At 58.2% G+C, this 20,254-nt stretch overlaps 1 protein-coding gene across 7 annotated transcripts in view; it reads left to right on the top strand.

The window, feature by feature from the left end:
* NF2 (NF2, moesin-ezrin-radixin like (MERLIN) tumor suppressor) overlaps window positions 1-16,738 on the top strand; it is a 71,165-nt gene extending 54,427 nt beyond the window's left edge. For 2 of the 7 annotated variants that reach the window (XM_069557233.1, XM_069557237.1), the window contains exons 14-16: window positions 163-290; window positions 2,217-2,382; window positions 14,041-16,738. In XM_069557233.1, the coding sequence (XP_069413334.1) occupies window positions 163-290; window positions 2,217-2,382; window positions 14,041-14,091 (345 nt within the window). In that variant the 3' untranslated portion in view covers window positions 14,092-16,738. Of the gene's footprint in view, window positions 1-162; window positions 291-2,216; window positions 2,390-3,791; window positions 3,920-4,620; window positions 5,501-14,040 lie in introns of those variants that run through there. The other 5 variants (XM_069557235.1, XM_069557234.1, XM_069557236.1 and 2 more) reach the window with 5 other exon arrangements.
* The last annotated feature ends 3,516 nt before the right edge of the window (window positions 16,739-20,254 follow it).

A 20,254-nucleotide genomic window follows, 5' to 3' on the forward strand; every position in this document is an offset into this window, starting at 1 on the left:
GGAGAACGTCGTCCAGTCTCGCTGCCTCACCTCCATCCGCTTTAGGGGTGGGCGCGCTGGGCCCAGGGCCTCTGTGCCCTCTGGAGGGTCAGCGGGTGACACGGCGGTGCCCTCCGTTCTTGGGGAACCAACCCTTCTGATGATCAGGTTTCTCCTTCACAGCCCATGAACCCGCTGCCAGCGCCACTGCCTCCCGACATGGCAAGCTTCAACCTCGTCGGCGACAGCCTGTCTTTCGACTTCAAGGACACCGACATGAAGCGGCTTTCCATGGAGATAGAGAAAGAGAAGTACGGAGTCCCTGGCTCCCTGGGGCCCCACGTGGGCAGCCTGTCCCTGACCCCAGGAAGGTTTGCTCTGTCCTTGCCCACCGGACCCTCGCAGCACTCTTGCCTGTCTCTCCCGGCTGCTCCCCCTTTGTGGGCTTCCCTCGTGGCTCAGACAGTAAAGAATCCACCTGCAGCACAGGAGACCTGGGTTCGATCCCTGGGTCGGGAAGACCCCCTGGAGAAGGGCATGGGTACACACTCCAGTATTCTGGCCTGGAGAATCCTGTGGACAGAGGAGCCCGACGGGCTACAGTCCACAGGGTCGCAAAGACTTGGACACGACTGAGCGACTAATACGTTCACAGTTGCCCACTGGAAGAGGAGCTTCCTGATTGGAAATGAAGGGCGATAGACCAGCATGCAGTCTTCCAGGATAAAAATGACACCTGATGGGTGACCCGGAGTTTACAGTGGCTTCCGAGCTCACCCACAGTCTAGGACTGGTTGTTGGGGGTCTCCCAGCCAGTCAGACCCTGTTCAAGTGGTGGTCGTGCTCTGACCTGGCGGTGGAACTTGTTTCCTAGCTGTGTTCTCTGGCGGCCAAGCTCAGCCCGCCCTGAGCGGACCTCCTTATTTACTTTATGGTCGGGGGACATGGCCCTGAGATGGAAGGGAACCTCCACCCTACAAAGGACATCTAACCGGGGTCCCCTGCTCTGAGCCGTAGGTAAATCAGCCAGCCGTGCCACCCCGGCCAGGGGACTGTCACGGCAGCTACCTGGCGTGGGGCGCCTGGTGACACAGTTCTTTAGCATTCATTTCATTTCATCGCCACCAGCTGACTTTAGAGGCAGGCCTAGTGTTCCTGTTATCAACAGGAGCCCAGACTTAGAGCACCTAGCAGCCCCAGGCCGGGCAGTGTGTCCTGAGGACAGAGGGCCCCAGTGTCTGACTGTGGCACCCGCGGCGTGAGTTCCCCTCCCCCTTCTCCGCATCCTAGGCATGTTCAGCGTTACCTGGTCGCGATGGGGGTGAGCTGTGTCCTGTCCGTGCCCTGCTCTTTTACAGTTTATGTTTCCTTACTCAGTCCCCATGAGCATCTGGGCAGAGTGCATAACCAGCCTTGGGAATCCCTGCAGAATGTCCCCTTGGGTCTGGGAGGGCCCAGTCTGCCTGGCCACGCCCAGGTGGTCAGACACCCCGAGAGTGGCCTCCCTCACAGCGTGTCTGCCTGCAGATGGTGGCGGGCGTCTTTCTCTTTCTGGTGTTGGCTGTGTGAGCATCTGTTGTCGTTAGGAGATGATGGCCCAGAGCAAGTAGGGATGGGGCCACGGCCTGTCCGAGAGGTCCACCAGAATGGAGTCACTTCTCCAAGAAGAGCGTGGCTTCCCTGGTGGCTCAGACAGTAAAGCGTCTGCCTGCAATGCAGGAGACCCAGGTTGGATCCCTGGGTCTGGGAGATCCCCTGGAGAAGGAAAAGGCAACCCACTCCAGTGTTCTTGCCTGGAAAATCCCATGGACAGAGGAACCTGGTAGGTTATACTGTCCGTGGGGTCACAAAGAGTCGGACGTGACTGGGCGACTTCCGTTTTGAGACGAGGACATTGTTCTTGGTTCTGGGAGGCTGGCTTCTCATGTTGTTTCTTGGACAGAACTTAGAAGCTCTCTGTTAGCCGTTACCACCAGTAGGACAGCTTACTGAGGCTATCCTCCGCCCCCTTCTGCTTAATCCTGACCTCGGCTCTGTGATCATCATCCCTGCTTCATGGGCGAGAAACAGATGCAGAGCAGTTAAGGGACCAGCCTGTGGAGGGCCGAGCAGGGACCTGAACCCCCTCGCTCAGGCTCCGGGTCCCCGGGCGAGCCGCTCGTGGGTCTGTGGCCTCTGAGCCGCAGCGGGTCTCGCCCTCTGCCAGCCCCGTGACACGCTTGTCCTCTCACCGGCAGGGTGGAGTACATGGAGAAGAGCAAGCACCTGCAGGAGCAGCTCAACGAGCTCAAGACCGAGATCGAGGCCTTGAGACTCAAGGAGCGGGAGACGGCCTTGGACATGCTGCACAGTGAGAGCTCCGACCGGGGTGGCGGCGGCAGCAAGCACAGCACCATCAAAAAGGTACCGGGCCGCCCGACTTCTACGCTCAGGATGGCCACTCACCAAGGGTGGGCTCGGCATCTGGCTCCCTCGGCAGCCGAGGCGTCACACCGGTGTCGTGTTTTTTTTTGACACGTACTTAGTTGAGGGAATTTTTTTTTTGAATCACGCCGGGAAGGGAAGTTACTCTGCTGATGACTGTGAACCCATTGGCCTGATGGAAGGGGAGCTTGTGTTAAGAGCTCTGATGAGATGAATCATGGTTACAGGACAGGTTTCGATCCATCATTTAGCAGTAAAGCAATTCTGTCTTTCAAGCCGAGGGGAGTTCTGCCCAGGGAGCTACCTCACTTAATGAGAAAGCAAAATGAAAGGGAGGCTGTTGAGACTGGCCTCTCCCTCTCAGCTTTTTGTGTGTCTAAGCGGCGTAGGACTGTAAAATTCCGTTCTTGATTCAGAACCAAATTCTGAATGTTAAGCTTTCGTCCAGACTTGAAAAGAAATGTCTGGAAGAACCTTAATGTTTTAAAAGATGAGACTCCCATTTATGTTGCTAACAAGTTTCGTGTCTTTTTCTCTATGGATGTTTCGGGCTTTCAGCCCTTGGGAGGAAGCTGAGTCCCACACTGTCAGCCCAAGAGTATACTTGTCTTCTGCTGGGCAGAGCAGAAAGGTCCTCTCCCTCCAGGTGACATCAGCTCCTGACACTTTCCCCTAGAGCCAGGAACACCTGTCACACGGGGGTCAGTACGACAAGGCTCTTCAGTGAGCTTAGGTGGTGATAGATGTGTTTAATTTTGTACCCTTTACCCGAGCCTTTAAAATTAGTCTCTCAGTTGGAGGACTATTTTCAGTGGTTAAGCTGTATCTGAAAACCCTGAGATGTGTGTACCTGCCATCACACAGGGGGGCAATCGGGAGTCCCAAATCCTTCCTCCTGACTCCAGTTAGCATTGGCACCAAGTAGAGAATTCCTTTTAACAGCACGACCGGGAAGAAGAGACCTCCCCACCATCCAAGCTCCTCTTTCCCCCAGCTTCTGTAACTTAACGGCTTTCCCTCCTGGACCCACGTCTGAAACTCTGAGCAGAGAGGGATGCTAGAGCGAGGCCTCAGCCTGTGGGCAGAGAGGAGGAAGGACCAGCTGGCCAGGGAGCCGGCGGGGCCTCCAAGGAGCTGCCTCGGACCCCTCCCTACTCCACTCTCTCTCCCCTGCCGCCCCGGGCACAGGCTATATGTAGCTGCCCCACGGCCCCCGGGGTGCTGAAAGCTGTAGAGATCCCCGTTTCCAAGCCGTAAAAAACAAACGCGTGAAGTCACCAGTCGCAGTCTCAGACCCGGGCTGAAAGCATTTTGCAAATGGCACGTGACATTGTTGATATCACAGGGTGTGTTTTCTGTTTTTCTTCGTTTTTATCTTGCTGGTTTAGCCTCAAGCCCAAGGCAGAAGACCTATCTGCATTTGAGCCCTCACAGTAGGTTATGCCCAGGTACTCTGTATGTGGTGATGGGACTGCCCTCTGTGGTACTAACCCCTGCATGAGCTTGCCTGTCTGTGTCCCCGGGGCCGCGCCCAGCCCTCCCCGGCGGGGCAGGCGGCACCTGGGGCCTGGCCGCAGCATGCTTGAGTCTGAAAGCAGGTGCCCCCCCCGTGGGGCCAGGCCGACCTCCAGGCCCCTGGGGGCCGCCTCGTTCGGAAGAGCATGTCCCGGGGCTGCCGGCCCAGCCGTCCTTCCTTCACGTGTGTCGTTGTTGGGCTGGGGAAGGTCATGGCTTCTTGTCCGGTCAGGTGTGTCTCAAGTCCTTCGTCTTGGTGGCGTCCCCCTCCGATAAATAACCCTGGCATGGGAACGGGGTCTGTTTGGGTGTCTTTTTAACTGGAGATCGTGACCTTTCATGTGGTGACAGCCTCTGAAGACCCGTCCGCGGTCACACCTGGCAGCTCCTGGTCGGGGGACCGGGGTGGGGCGGGGAGAGCTGCCCGTGCCGCTTTGCCTTCCTCTAGAGCCGCCTCCCAACCCCCAGTTTCTGTCCACATCTATTCTCTTTTCAAGTAAAACAAACCGCTAGCACAGGGGGCTGAGCCGCGGTCAGGCTCAGCGGACTGTCTGTCCACCAGCGAGCGCGCTGACGGCCACCTCGGCAGGAACTCCCGTCGGGACGGCGCAGTCCTGGCCGACGGGCAGTCAGCGCTCGCCAAGTGAATTAATTGAATGATTGCTGCTTTCCTCCTGCGACAGTTCATTATTCTCCCCACAGGTCTAGGCAGTGGAGAGAATTCATTGCATACAATAGTAAAATGGCACTCTCCCCCTGCTCCTCGGCCGAACCCCGGCAGCACCCGCGCCAGGGAGCCCGCCGACACCCGCGGTCACATGTGGACATGTTCTTTGCTATCCTCACCATGGTTTCTGCTCCCAGAATAAAACAAGCCCATTGGAAGCTTTGTATCAAAGTGCGATCTGGCACAGGAGAGATCCTATTTGTGGTTGCCATCCAAGCGGGAGAGGTTAGCTATTAAAGTCCCAGATGGATCTCATTATAAGATGGATTCGATCTGTCAGTGGTTCCAGGAACCCCTGGTGTGAACCACAATTTGTGTGTGACACTTTTATTTAGCGGGCTCCTGTTTCTCGAGCTTTCACGCCACGTGCTGGCATTGAACACCCCGTCTCCAAGCGGTGCATGCTCTGTGCTGGGCAGGAGTGAGAACCATGAAATGAGTGGGCCAGGTGGCACAGCACCCAGGGTGGGCCCACGGTAGCTTCCTGGGCCCCGTGGCGAGCACAGGGGCCCACGGAAAGCCCATTTTTTGTTTCAGTCTGGGCTGTCAGATATTCTCTGTGACTGTACTCTTCTACCTTGGGATGGTTTTGTCTCTTCTTTCTGTAATGATTCAGAACGTTTCGGTTCTTCAGGGGCCTGGTTCTGACCGTCAGTCCTCACTGAGCTGTGATTACAGACAAATGAGGTTTGATTTGCAGTCAAACGTGTACTGCTCCTAGGACATGCACAGACGCCTTTTTTTTTTTTTTTAATGTCTTGATATGAACTTGTTTTCAAAGTAGGCTGGCTGCAAGCTCCGGTTAACCCAGAATTCAGATTAATCAAGGGTTAATAAAATGGAGTTGGCTCTCAACACAGCTGGACTTAATCTCAGCATCACAAATCAAGCAGTGGTAGCTTTTGCTACATATGAAGTTGGAGGGGAGGCACATTCTAGACTTTGGTGGTTCCAGCAGCCAGTAACCAAGCCTGCCGGCCAGCCACCTGCTACGCCGGGGTGGCTCTGGCCTTGTGTGTGGGCTGTGGTCTGGGCTGTGGTCTGGGCCAGAGTGAGCCTGCTGGTGCTGCTGCTGAGTCGCTTCAGTCGTGTCCGACTCTGTGCAACCTCAGAGACGGCAGCCCCCGAGGCTCCCCCGTCCCTGGGATTCTCCAGGCAACAACACTGGAGTGGGTTGCCATTTCCTTCTCCAATGCATCAAAGTGAAAAGTGAGAGTGAAGTCGTTCAGTCATGTCCGACTCTTCGCAACCCCATGGACTGCAGCCCCCCGGGCTCCTCCGTCCATGGGATTTTCCAGGCACGCGTACTGGAGTGGGGTGCCATCGCCTTCTCTGAGAGTGAGCCTAGATGATGAGAAACACCGCAGGCTCTGAGATGTGGGCACCCAGCCTGTCAAGGGCACAGCTCCATCTAGAAAGTCTAGGGTGAGAAACGCAGATCGGGGGTGAACCGAAGAGTTTCCACTGTCCTGGAGCTCGTCGTTAATCTTGGTTCAAACCAGCCTGCACTGACTTTGTTTTGTTTCATTTTTCGTGTCTTGTGATCACAGATTCCTTCGAGGAAAGACTGGTTCCCCTCCCTTTGGCCGTATTCCTCCCCCTTTGCTCTCTGCCTCCCCCTCGAGGCCTGTGTCTGACCCGTCTCAGCAGAACCCTCTGGGGCTGGTGACACTTAGGCTAAATTCCCAGGGTTTGCCCGGGGCAGGGGTTACCATGTTCCTGTGGCGATGCAGAGAGGCAGTCCAGTCTGCCTCGCCGGGGCCAGCTGCTCTGCCACTTCCTTCCTCTATAATCCTTAGCTTTTGCTAAAGTCAGCGTCCTCACCTATAAAAGGGGGATAAAACAGTTCTTGCCCCTCAGGATGTTTATGAGGACTCAGTGAGTTCCCTGTGGGCTTCCCAAGCGGTTCAGTGGTAAAGAATCCATCTGCTGACGCAGGAGACGCACGCGCACAGGAGACACGGGTTCCATCCCTGAGTCGGGAAGATCCCCTGGAGAAGGAAATGGCACCCCACTCCAGTACTCTTGCCTGGGAAATCCCATGGACCGAGGAGCCTGGCGGCTGCAGTCCACAGGGCCACAAAGAGTCAGACACGACTGAGCACAGCATGGCACGCAGTTCCGTGTAAAAACTCAGCGAGGGCTTGAACTTACGTAAAGAAACAAACCTGCTGGGGAGCCTGGGCTGGGAGGCGCCACACTTGCGTGACAGCGCGAGACGTGCGCATCCAGTGGTGCTTTAGCTTCCACGTGTTGGGAGGTGAAAGCTTTTAAAAAGCCAGAACGAACCACGCCGATGGTGCTGTGCGATCCGCATTTTTCTGCTCCCACTGATCTTCGCTGCACTTTTGCATCTTCTCCCGATCGATAATCAGCACAACTGGTTTGACGTTTGCATCCAAGTCTGAGCGGCACTAGCAATCAAAGGCTGCCCCTGGGAACGTAGACCCATGGCATTCTCGGGGTGGCGGGGATGGGGAGAGGAGAGCAACAGAGGCACGTGTTCCTGGCCTCTGGGTCTTCTGAACGAGGGCGTGGGGTCCGGCAGTGAGGCTGGGGGAGGGGGAAACGGTGTCCGGGGCTTGAGCCTCTTGCCTTCAGAGCCACCGGGCCGACGAGATGCGCGGTGGCCGGGTGCGATTTAGCTGCATAGCGCACTGTGGAGGTGGCACCGCAGTCGCACCCCTCACCCCACCCCTTCTCGAGGGACGGCGTCATTCTGGGCTGGTCTGAGCGCCAGCAAGCTTGTCCTCGTGTCTTGTACCCTCTGAAGAAGCACAGGATCTCAAAGGCAGTCGACAGATGAGAAATCCTGGAGGTCAGAGAGCTTAGAAAGCTTATTTCCTCCATAAGTGGTGCAAACCACTGAGGCCCTGCTGTGGTTTCTGCTGGTGGGGAGGTGGCAGTGAGGAGCCTCAACACGTCTCTGAAGCCCAGCTGCTGCTCTGAGATCAGGAAGACATAAAAGACCAGTGACGTCTTCAATTTGCAGGGACTCCCTCTGGAGCTGCAGGGCTGGGAGTCAAGTGCAGCAGTTAAAATACCAGGGGCATGATCAACCCCAGGGCGAGGGTGGACTCGCACAAGAGGCATCCCTCCTGGCTAAAGCCACCGGCCAGCCTCTCTGCATTGCCTGCCAGGACCCGGGACGCTTCACAGGCTGTGCTGCTGGTGTGGTTGACATGCTCAGTGCCCCCAGACCCATCTCAGGGACCCAGTTGGCTCAGCCTCTTTGCCAAAAGACCACGATCCAGCCCCTCCCTTGGGCGGGTGGGCTTTACCTACGTGAGCCCATTCCCTGTGGGAGGTGTTGAGGAGCCTACAAAGCCTGCCTTGCCCTCCAAGGATATCTTGCCCCCGTTTGGAAGTGCCCGAGGGCACCAGCCGGCCTTATTTGATGTTTGAGTCAAACATCTCATCTGGTCCCTCCGCACGGACCCTACGCGTCCATGCCGCTTCCCTCCAGCACCTGATCCATCACCATAGCCACAGGAGGGACAAATCTGCCTGTAAACTCATTCTGCGGGTGCGAAGTTCTGTTCTGATGATCCCTGCCGTGATTTCCCTTCTGATGTTGGCGATTTGAAAAGACATGGGTCTGTCTGCACCATTTTCCCCAGGTGTCCATGCCGAGCGCTCCGTGCCCGTCCGTCAGCCTCCCTGTGCCCAGCGAGGTGAAGCGGGCTGATTAGTCCATTTTCCAGGTGGAGAAGCCAAGCATCACCCGGACAGCCAGAGATGCCGGCAGACGCCAGTTTCCAGGCGCCATTCAGCCTAAAGGATGCATAAACCAAAGGCACCCTCTGGGTTTTCCCAGGCAGATTTCTCCCAGAAGCAGATAAAGTAGCTGATGCCAAACTGGATTTGTTCATGGTGGTGGACTCGGCCCCTCGTCCCACCTCCATTTCAGGATAAGCATGTGGACAAGTTCTCTGCCCCTGTACACATCCCCAGATGGCACTCGGGTGCAAGTTGTCAGCCAGCAAGGTGACAGAATCCCTTAATCCAGCCAGTTCCCAGCCACCATCCCCCTCTGCCGACCCTGCCCCCTCAGCTTCTCTCCGGAAGGGGAATGTTGATCACACCCCAAGCTAGAGATTATGTGGGAATTCACTGCTGCTTCTGGACTTGCCGGTCACCTTCCTGCTCCAAGTGGTGGAGAAGCCGCTTGTCCTTTTGCATCTGTGCTGCCCCCGCCCCGCCCCCCAGCTCCTCTGTTCTCAATATGTAGTGACGGACAGAAAGTGTAACATGATTTTAGGGCTTGCATTTCGATTCCCCTGCATTTTTATGGGAAGAGCAGGGTCTTGGCCCCCTGGAGTTGTTAGGTTAGTGTCTGAAACGGGTTCAGCCTTGTGGGTCTCCTTGTCTAAAATGAATAAGAGTCCCCCACTACCCACCCCCACCGCCTTTCTCTCTTGCCCACAGGGATGAGTGGATTGAGGCGAGGCCCCCAGAAACTAGTTGGAGGACCCCTGGCTCTCTGATTAGTTTTGCTCTCCCAGCTTAATTGTAAAGCGTCTTCTCGCTATCTTGTCACTGATCGCCCCAGTGGCTCTGTGTCCTGCCCACCCCCACCCCCGACGCCACCCCCTTTTCTGTAGGAGCCAGATTATCACAGTGTGGCCTTGTGAATCAGTTTTCTCTATGCGCTGATGAAAGTGTAATTCAGCCTTAATCAGGCAGCCTCGCCGCCGCAGGCTCCGAGCCGGAATACATCTAGTTCTTCTCCCTTCTCTTCGGGAAGCAGTGCCCGCCATGCCCCCTCCACCCCAAAAGGACTTTTAGAGGAGAGCTGGGGAGGAGGGCGCTGGCAGCCACCAGGCTGGGGGGCTGTGTTCCTCCAGCAGGGGGCACTCCTGGGAATGAATGAGGCTGGAGGAGCCTGAGAGCTGGAAGCCTTCCCTGCAGGGCGGGATGGCCCCCTCTGAGCCTGGTGCTTGTCTCAAGGCCTGCTAGGTCTAGGGCTGCTGTCTCTAGACCTCCGGGGGCTCTCTCTCAGGAGCGGGCAGTGGCAGAGGGCTGCCTGAAGTCCTCGCCCATTGAGCTGGAGGCCCCTGAGCCTGTCTTTTCTACCCGTGCCTGAGTCCGGGAGAGGTGGCTGGCTACCAGGTCCTTCCCAGGGCCAGGGGAGCCAACCTCCCGTCTTTTTAAGGGCACAGATGTGGCTCCCAGATCTGAACTCGTTTATTAGCTGGTTGGAGGTGTCTGTTCGCTCACACTGCACACAGCTTGGGTGGTGTGCAGAGGTCTCGGCCCTGCCAGGTGACCCCACCCAGGTGACACCCCCACCCTGTCCTGCCCTTGCCCAGCCCGGTGGCAGTCACAGACAACGGGCAGTGCCATGGGGAGGTGGGCAGGAGCAGGAAGGCGACTCTGCCGGGCTTGTGTGTGTTAAGGCTGGGCAGGAAGAAGGGGCCAGGCCACAGGTGGACCAGATGCCCGCCCCCCGCAACACACACACACACCCCCTGAAAGTGAAAAACACGCTGTCCAGCTCTGCAGCCGGCAGAGAAGAGGAAGTTTGTCTGCTCGGAATGGAGCTTGGGTTAGTGACAGGCTTGAACAGCCGGCTCAGTCGAGAGAGAGAACTTAACTCCTGCGTTATTCACACGGCTGATCCGAATCAGGTGTCAGGAGACAGCGGGAAGAGAGGCGCGGTCAGCCCTGAGCCCGGTGAGGAGCCGTCATGGCCTGCTGTCATCCTCGGGGCGCCGGCGAGCGGACCCGCTGAGGCCGCGCGTCCTCAGAAGGCTTCAGAGAAGGTGGAGTGGACCCCGCGGTTCTGGACGGGGCAGCCTGTGTGCGCAAGGCCGCCTGTGTCCATCCACGTCCCCAGGGCTTTCTGCTCCTCTGTCTACTGAAGTGGGGGGGGTCCTCCTCTAGCCCCAGTCCTGGAGGCGCTGCCCACCCCCACCCCGAGCAGTCCCTCTGGGGGTGATGACGCATGTTGCTGGATCACCAAGGGACTGCAGGGTTGGGGGTGGGCTCACTGGATGAGCTTCAGCTCTCCCGTGCGACAGGGCAGGACGCAAGGCCTCGGTCGGATCATCGCCTGTGTGGTCCCTTGCCTGCTAGGCGGAGAGCCAGGAAGGTGGACGGAACACTTGAGTGGCTTGTACACCTTGGGGGGGTGAGACGGTGGCTGGGGTCCCGGCCTCTGTGAGCCCGTCTCCCGGAGTCTACGGAGACGACCACAGGGGCAGTTCATGCTACAAAGGGCCGGCTATGTGCCGTTTCCGCTAGGGCTTCCCTTCCTTGGTTAGGAACGCATCCTGCCTGAGGCTGCACGGTCGGTGTGACAGTCAGGGAGCTTTCTAGAAAGAGCTGGCGGTCAGGGATCCCACAGGTGAGGGGAGTAATCTCAAGCCCAGGGGCTGGGAGCGTGGCTGGCAGACCCCAAGGGCGCGTCTCCCAGCCCCTGGGCTTGAGTCCCCACATGGAGGAAAGAAGCCCAGGCTTCTCCCTGCAGACCTTCCCGCCACCTGCCTCCCCAGCTTGCTCTCCAGCATGACCACGATCACGGCGTGATGCCTGAGATGAAGGATGCTGCTGAGTTGGGGCAGGCAGAGGCCGCCGTGGCCACTGGGAGGGTTCCAGCGGCGCCAGTCAGCTCGTGCGGGATTTTCCTCTGATGACGGGCTTCCTGTGGGAATTGGAGCTGCCATGGCTTCCCTGTGGCTCAGACGGTAAAGAATCTTCCCTGCAATGTGGGAGACCCGGGTTCCATCCCTGGTTGGGGAAGATCCTGGAGAAGGAAATGGCAAACCACTCCAGGGTTCTTGCATGGGAAATCCCACGGAAATCCCACGGACAGAGGAGTGACTGAGCGACTCACACAGGATTTACATTTACACGAGCTGTGCAGAAAGAGGGAGCGATGGGGGCAGGTCTGACTGTGGGCCAGGGCTGGAATCCCAGGGCCCTTGGTGTCAGCGGCCACGTCGGCCACCTCTGGCGGCCCCACCCGTCCGTCCAGCAGCCCAGAGGCCACAGTACTGTCTTCTTGCCGAGGCCGTGTGTCCGGGGCACCTCTCTGCTTCCGCATGGCCTGGGCGTTGGGTCAGTCCCCACACCTCTCCTTGGACTGTGGCTCAATTGCCGCTCTTGCGAGATAAGAGGTTAGTGTGGGCTGGGGTCCAGGGATGTGTGCTGCCCACCCGAAGAGGGCTTCGCCTCCTGACAAGCTCATGCTGGAGTGAGTAGCTGGAGTCTGGTGCTGGCACCTCGAGGGGACAGCCGGCACGCAGCTTGTGTAGACAATCCAGGAATTCTTGGCGCCACCGTCGTACAAATGGGCAGCAGGCTCTCGGAGGCCTGCACAGGCCGGGCTCCCCGCCCACAGAAGTGGCCAGGCCCCCCTCCTCGGGGGCATCTGCTTGCCCCATCTCAGCGGCCATGAGCCTTTCCCCTTCACCTGCACCCCTTCTAACCTGTGCTCTGCCCTGCTCCCTGATCCCTGGAAGGCCAGGAGCCAGAGCTGGGGGAGGAGGGACATGATCTCCTCTTAGTGCCCCCGTAGACCACCAGCCGTAGCGTGTCATCGGGCGCTTCTGATCACCCTGTGAGGAAGGGACCGTCAGGACCACCCTGCGGCTCAGCAGCCCGGGTGGGCTTTGGGTCAGGCGGTCTGGCTGTGCCTGTGACTGCCTGGGTGTGTGGCAAAGTGTGTCTCCTGCGGGGCCCCTGTCCTCAGAGGAGCTGACCTGAGGCTCCCCGGGCATGTTGGAGGAACCTGAGTGGTACACAGGCTTCCACCCCTTTCAGCTCATTCTCTCCCAGGACGATTTTTGTCCCAGCGGCTCTCCGGCTCTCTCTTCCGCATCCTGGTTCCCATTATCACCGAGCGTGTCCTTCCCGGTCCTTCTCCGCTGTTATGTTTAGGGAGAAGCCCATCCTTCTAGAGGGAGTTCCATCTCAGCAAAGAAATGAAAGCTCTCTGCATTCCAGTTAGAGCTGGGCTTTCCAAAGGGCTTCAGAAATTGGTTCCACTGAAGGAAACAGCTCAGATGCCTCCCTGCATTTAGCTTGTTAGTCGGGAACTTCAAGGCCAAAAGATTTGGCAGGATTTAAAGAGCCGGCTCTCAAGCTGTCTCATTTCGAGTGCACTGATGCTGTGCATCTTTGATGGTGAAGTGGTTGGGTTGGAGCCTTCCTCCCCCGCCCTTCACAGAGCCAAGCTCTTTGGATTCAGAGGCTGCCAGAGGTCTCTGAATGAGGGAATAGGCCAGGCCATCTAGCCTGCCCCTGTGGTTGAACTCCAGAGAAAAGGGGCCCAGAGAGGTCAGGCATGTCTCTTGAGGCCACACCGCGAGCTGGTGATGGAGAATTAGCACCTGGGCCTCTCCAGCCCAGTGGGGAACTCTCAAATTTCCCCCGCATCTCACCATTTGTTGCAGTTACACCTGCATTTTGCTCACTCGACAAGCCGAGCTCCCACTGTGTGCACAGCACTAAGCCGAGAGGCTCGAGGGTATGAAGGTGGATGGACTGTGTGTGCTCTGTGTCCCCATCCCCAGAAACTCTCCTTAGCAAAGTCCCAGAGCTGGACGTGGCACGCACAGTCTCGCCGGCGTGGTTGATTTCAGGAGCAGAGCCGGGCGCTGGGAGGGTGCCCACGCCAGATGCTTCAGCTTGGGGAGCTCCTGGCAAGGGGCCTGCGGGGTTTGGGAATCAAGGTTTGGCAGCCCCGAGAGGTCGCAAACCCAAGTTCAGGCCTTATCTGCCAGCCAGGAGCTCCTCCCCCGGCCCTCCCCTTCCCTTCCACCTCTTCGCCGGGCTCCTGCCTCTCAGGAAAGGCCTCGGGCCCAGAGCATCCCCAGCCACCACGTGCTGCCTCCTCCCTGCCTGAACCAGCCCCACCTAGAAAGCCTGGGCCCTCCATCCCAGTTTGTGGATGGAAACGCCCTCTCAGCTGCCAGGTCACAGGCAAGTCGGCTCTGGGTTTCCCTGGGGAACTGGGAGCAGAAGAGATGAGCTGGTCCTCACGTGACGCGGGCCTGCCCCGCCCGAGGCCCGTCACCTTGCCCGAGCGGCACGCCCAGGGCCTGAGGACTGAGACGTCAGCACTGCTGAGCTGACCCTCGAGCCCTGGCGTGGATAGCACGCCTTGTAGACACAAGGCGGGGATGAAGGAGTCTCTTCAAATGCCCTGGGATCGTCCACCCGCCAGCCATCCCTCCCTCCTGAGTGTCCTCACAGGTCACCTCCCAATCCGAGTCCTTGGACGACTCTGGAAACTTGCTTGGGGCTGACCACCGGCTTCTGGCTTCTCGAGCCGTCTTCCCTTTCATTCCAAACCCGCTTCGAGCTTAGTCCCCAAGGCAGGAGGATGTCTTGTTGTGAAAGGGCAAGAAGCCAGCCCCGCCTTTACCGTCTTCTCTGCTTCCTTACAGCTCACCCTGCAGAGCGCCAAGTCCCGAGTGGCCTTCTTTGAAGAGCTCTAGCAAGTGACCCGGCCACCCCAGGATCGGCTGCTTCTGCCCGTCTGCCCCTGGCACCGACGGGATGGGCCCGACACCACGGGAGCCGCCCGAAGGCGGGCCGAGCGGAGAGCCCAGGCCTTTCGTGTGCAATTGCCTTGAACTATGACCCTGCAGAGGGTTCTCTCGTGGGGTTCTAGTTCTCCTGACCTGAGTCTTTAGGTCTTTTTTAAGGAGTATTTGTCTCTCCTTGTCTGATGTGGGATCCTATGCTTCCTTCGTCCAAAGTACCCTGGAGTGTGTGTCTTACTGTCCTCACCTCCCCCGCCCCGGCTGACCGCCCCGGTCCCCCAGCTGGGAAGTGGCTGTAGGGAGGGGAGTACACAAGCCCCCTGGAGACCCAGAGGCTGGTGCCATCCCCCACACCTGCCCCCAGGGTTCCAGAACATTCATCTCCTTCCCTAGTAAGGAGCTGGCATGGAGAGAAGGTGGCTCAGAGTGGCCCGCCTACTCCACGTCATTGGAGAGCTCGGCCATGAAGAGCCCGGAGATGGGTGGTCGGCCCAGGCACCCCCCGGGGGCAGTGCTCTGGCTGCCCGTGGTGGGGAGTGGGAACGCAGCTGCGCCCGGGGAAAACCCAGCCCAAGCTGTGGTGAAGGACTGGCTACTGGCAGAGGGCCTGGGAGGCCAGCCAGGCCTGCACCTGGAACTTGCACCCTACGAAACACTCACTGCCTCTCTTCTGCCCGCTCAGACCCAGGTCTGAGAGGTAGGCGGGGTGGGCCTCTCCAGCTGGATGCTCTCCTGCACGTGGCAGGGCCTCGAGGGGGTTCCCCGTCGCTCTAGTCAGCCCAGCCACGACTGGGGTCTCTGCAGGGCTCTTGAGGCCTCACAGGGATGTCTCACTGGCCGCGGTCTGTCTTGTTGATCTGAAGCATCCTCCCTCCTGGCCACGAGCCGACACAACCCCCTACCCGTGATGGTGCCCGGGCCTCCTTTCCTGCTGCCCTCGTCTCCCCAGAGACTTCACTTTACATGCTCCCTGGGCTGTGGGGGGAGGGGTGCAGGTGACCCCCGGGCCAGGTGGGGATGGGGAGGCATAGTCAGTGCTCGGCGCCTGCTGGCACGTGACGCCCCCCTGCCATGCGCCCACCCCAGGGCCCACACTCGCTCCTCAGTCTGGGGCCACTCTCCCGCCCTTCTTCCTCCATGGCCTGCTGGACCCACCAGCCTGTTTACGTCCTTCCCACGGGGCTCTTGCGCAGAGTGGCAGGAGGGAAGTCTCATCCAGTGAGAAGACGCTTCCTACGTGAAGACCTGTGAGGGCCCAGAGATTTCCTGGGGGCAGAGGTGGTCTCTGGCCATCCTAAGTGGTTTTGAGAGACTGAGACGCTCACAGAGATCCTGCCAGATTCCACGGTCGAGCTGCCCTAGCGGTTGTCCTGGGCTGGCCGCCACCGCCTCGGGCTGCCCTGCCCCCAGGCAGCCAGCCCCTCGGGACGTGCAGGGTGGGACTCTGAACATTAGGCAAGAACGGCTGTGGCTGGGAGGTTCCCCTCCGTCTCCCCTGACCCTCCATGGCCTCTAACCCTGAGACAAGGTTCCCGGTGGGGGTCCTCTAGCGTCTGCCCAGCTGTCTCCTCAGGCTCACCACCCCTCCCTGACCTGTAGGTTGTCTGTAACAATGGCTGTGGGCCCAGAGCATGGTGGTCATTTATGAAAACGTTGTCGGGCTTTGTGGGGGTTTTATTATTATTATTATTATTTAACTGCTGCTTGTGTGTCTGAAGTCTCTGACCACAGGGGAGCGGGCTGGCATCTGAGCCGTGTAGGGGAGCTGCCTTGGGGTGGGAGGGGGCCGGCTGGAACACTGCAGTTTTCCTCGGGGACGAGGGCGGGCGGGTACCTCCCGGAGATGGACAGGCGGAGAGGATGGGACCCTCCGAAGGGTCCTGAGCCCGAGTGGAAGAAGGACTTTGAAAGAGGAGCTTCGTTCTCAGGGCGCATGCCCACAGCAGAGGCGACTGTGATGTGTCAGTGGGCGAGCTGAGGGATTGTCCAGTTAAGGAAGCCCCTGACCTCCACCGAGAGCAGGGCCCTGCCTGGGATCGTTGGGTTAGAAGCGCCCCTGACGGTCACTGGGCGGAAGCACCGGGCTAGTGACCCTCGGTGGGGCTGCACCGGCGGCTCTTGGTGGGCGCACGCAGACCACCTCACTGACTTGCTTGCCACCCCTCCTGGGCCCCGGGGCCTCTGCAGTGTGCGGTCCCTGCTGGACGGCCCCCGTGGCCTTACATAACGCTTCCTGAGTGACTGCCTTCTGAGTCTTGGGGACAGGCTTCTCTCTCTCCCTCTCTTTTCTCTTTCGAATCCAAACAGCCTGTCCTGAGGCTGACAACCAGCCACAGCGACTGAGCATCGCCCGCTGACAGGGCTGAGACCCGGCGGCCCCTGGAGGGGGCGGCCTTGGTGGGAAGATGGCTGCTGCGCCAGGGCCAGGCCAGCCCCTCTGGGCTTCCAGGGAAGCTCCCTCGGTTTTCAAAGACATCAAACCACCCTCCCCCTCCCATGGGGCCTCCTGTCAGAGCCGGACCAGGGAAGGCTGTTTTCTATTCTGGCGGACTGTTGTAATTTAAATGATTGTTTTAATAAAAATTCTAAACGGTAAAAAGTTGGTCTTGGGCCTCCTCAGTTTGCTCGTCGCTCCAGCCCCTGCAGTGGTGGGCGTTGGGAGCCCCAGGAGAAATGGGCCTCTGCCCCCACTAATGTCTAGGACCTCAGCCCTATCCCTGTGTCGGTGGGGAAAGGACCCCCCTTTTCCGGGCTGATGGCAGCACCCCTGACTGCACCTTCATCTGGGCACCCCCCTCGTGCTTCCCATGATGCAGGCTGTGTGCTGGGTCTCCATCGCCCAGTGACCTTCCCACACCCCTCGCCTGCCCTCAATTCCAGACCTGGAAACTAGGGTGCCATACTGGATGGTCACTCCAGGCACTTCTGCTTCCGGGGTCCCCGTTTCCAGCTCTGGAAGGGGGGTGGTGGGCAGCATGTGGAATCCCCAGGAGCCCAGGTGCTGCCTACAGGACAGAGGGGGCCCCGTGTGGTCACAGGGCTGCGTGCCATTCACCCTTGGGGTTGAGAACTACCCTTCTGAGCTTAGGGGATTTTGTTTAAAGTCACTCAGTCATGTTTTTGGACTCTTTGCAACCCCATGGACTTATACAGTCTGTGGAATTCTCCAGGCCAGATTACTGGAGTCGGTAGCTGTTCCCTTCTCCAGGGAATCTTTCCAACCCAGGGACTGAACCCAAGTCTCCTGCATTGCAGGCAGATTCCTTACCATCTGAGCCACCAGGGAAGTCTAAGGATACTGGAGTGGGTAGCCTATCCCTTCTCCAGAGGATCTTCCCGATGCAGGAATTGAACCAGGATCTCCTGCATTGCAGGTGGACTTTTTACCAGCTGAGCTAGCAGGGAAGCCATACATATGTATATATATATGTATATATATACATATATATATATATATATAAAACCAGCTTCATATATATATATTGGAAAGATGTATGAAGTTGTAAAGCTAGAGAATTAGGAAGTTTTTAAACACTTCACTATTTTGTTCATTTTAAATGTATAGAGTTAGTAACTAATTCAACTATTTTTGTTCAATAAATAATAAATTTCTGTTTGTTTTTTTTAATTGACGTATAATTGATTTACAACGTCGTGTTAGTTTCGGGTATCCAGAAACTGCCACATTTCATTTGCAGTGATTGGAAATAGTCTGATTTCCTACCTAGTCCTAAGCTAGAGAAAGAACCTTATAAATACCGGTCATCTGAAGTTGTCCAGACAATTTTTTTACCTTTTTTTTTTTAAGCCAACCCCTGACCTCCAAAAGATAACAATGTGCTCTCACAGATGTCAAGATCACCATTCAGTGGGGTTGGAATTAACCGGGGAGACAGGCTGAATTCTCCTCCGCTTTTTTGTGTGTGTCGTTTTTCATTTGCTTTGACCACGCTATAAACCCAAATCTGCCACAGGATCTGGGTGTTTCACTGTGGCATTTGCAGCCCGGCCCCACGAGGGGCCCTGAGTGGCCCCTTCTGGCATCCCTGCCAGAACTTCGTCCTCCGTTGTGGTCCTCGCCTGAGCTGAGTGCCTTCCAGCCGTCCCCAGGGCTGGCCACCCCAGAAGCCTTCGCTTTGGAGGAGTGGGTCGGGAGCCACCCACGGATGTAACGACGAGTTGGCAGCAGGACTCCAGGGGGAAAGGGATTGGTGACGGTTGCTGCAGCCGTGTCTAATCCAATTTCTCTTGCTCGTCTGGGGAAGAGACAGTCGAGCCATCCGCGTGTTCTCCGGCATCTCCCTCTCGGACAGCCCAGGCAGCTGAGAGGGAGGTCAAGGGCTTCTCTCCCCTCCCGGGCCGCGCGGGGCTCCCTGGCAGCCTGTCATTACTGCATTACGGCAGCATGCCGCGGCCGCAATCCCGGCACCGCTAGGGAGGCCGGAGCCGGCTCGGGGCCACTGAGCGTCGCCAGGACCTGAGCCTTCACAGAGGAACCCCCACCTCGTCCCCTCCCAGTTCCCACATGATGCCTATTCCCTGCTGGAGTAGTAGGCCCAGAATAGCACCTGGTACGTTGCCTCTGAGCCGAAGAAATCAAGACACCTCCCGGTGAGGTCGCTCGCTGCATACCCACTCCCTGCCTCCTGGCTCCCCCTCTGCAAAGAGGGCTGGGAGTGATGCCTCTGGGCACCTCTGAGATGCTGTCAGGCTAACACGAAGATGAGACAACCCCCCCCCAAAAATACTGAGATTTCTAAGGGAAAGGGGATTGTGGGTGTGTAGTTTCCTTGCAAGTACCAAGAGCTAGCTATACACACAAAGAAACGTGGCATCTTTTCCTTTCACATAACCATGGGGAGGGCCAAAGGACATCACACGGCCTCAAAGCCCCTGACCTGGAACTCAGAGAAGACCTGGGTTTCAGCCACTTAGCAGCCATGTGGTCCAGACAAGTTGCCTAACTTTTGGGCACAGCAGTTTCCTCATCGAGAAGGGAGTTTTGTCGGGGTTTGTGGGAGTTGATCATGCCCAGGGAAGCCCTAAGCCCAGTGACTCTTTCTCTGGAGGCTTCCTTTGAGGATGGGGCGGCGGGGGGGAAGAGGGGGTGCCGGTGCATGAGGAAGCAGAGGAAAGAGCAGTAGGTGACCCAGAGGAAACCCCAGCCCAAGAACGATCAGACCCACCTGTGGCCCCCGCCCAGGCCCCCTCACTCCACCTGCACCCAGAGCTTAATGACCTGCATCTGGCCTCTCTGTCCTCGCTGTGTTTGCCCAGTGCCAACTGCAAAGCCCAGGGAGATGATAGATCACCCAGGCTGGGGGCTGCCTGGAGAGGATGTTCTGGCTTCGTCACATTAATACCTGCTGCTCCGGTCAATAATTTACTGGAGACTCAAGGTGAGCGCGGGCGGGTGGGCAGCCCTTGGCCTGCCCGGCACCTGGAGTAGCCCATCCTGAGCCCGTGGGCACCCACTGCAGACGCCGGGGTTGGGGGTGGGGTGGGGCGGCGACGGGCATGCAGTGACCTCATTTTCTCCTATCAGCCATGAGGAAGAAGTCCCCATGGAGTTCTTGCCCATTTTCAATATAAATAATGTAATTCCCCCGCCTGCCTGCTCAGGGAGGAAGGGGCCTTTGATCTGGAGGAATTAAGTCAGTAAACAAAAGGCAAGAAGGCTGCGGAGGTGTCTCCTTGTAGGCACCTGCTGTGCCATTTACCCAGGAGATGGAGTTAAACCCAGAACTGTGGACAGCCTCTCTCCTGCCCACTCTCCCCCCTGCCGACCTCCCTGAAGTCTCCCTTCCTCCAGAGCCACTTTTCCTGGGCCACCAGGCAGCCCGGCCTCTGAGGCCCCAACCTCCCCAGCAGTGGCCCTGCATGGTTCCCAGGGGAGGGTGACTCAGGGAGACAAGTGTGCAGAGTGATCTGGGGGGTCTGGGCTGGAGGCGCCCGTGACTGGCAGAGCCACTCAGACGGACAGTCCTGCCCTGGCCTGTCGGGGTCCAGCCTGTGCCTCCGGAGAACAGCTCTCTGCTTGCAGCCGTGTGGCCCAGAAGGTCCCTTCCCCAACTCTCCAGGCTCCCTTGTCCTCGAGCCCAGGTCCAAATTTGGA

This window comes from Ovis canadensis, chromosome 17 (assembly GCF_042477335.2).
Source record: "Ovis canadensis isolate MfBH-ARS-UI-01 breed Bighorn chromosome 17, ARS-UI_OviCan_v2, whole genome shotgun sequence".
In the NCBI taxonomy this organism is placed as follows: Eukaryota; Metazoa; Chordata; class Mammalia; order Artiodactyla; family Bovidae; genus Ovis; species Ovis canadensis.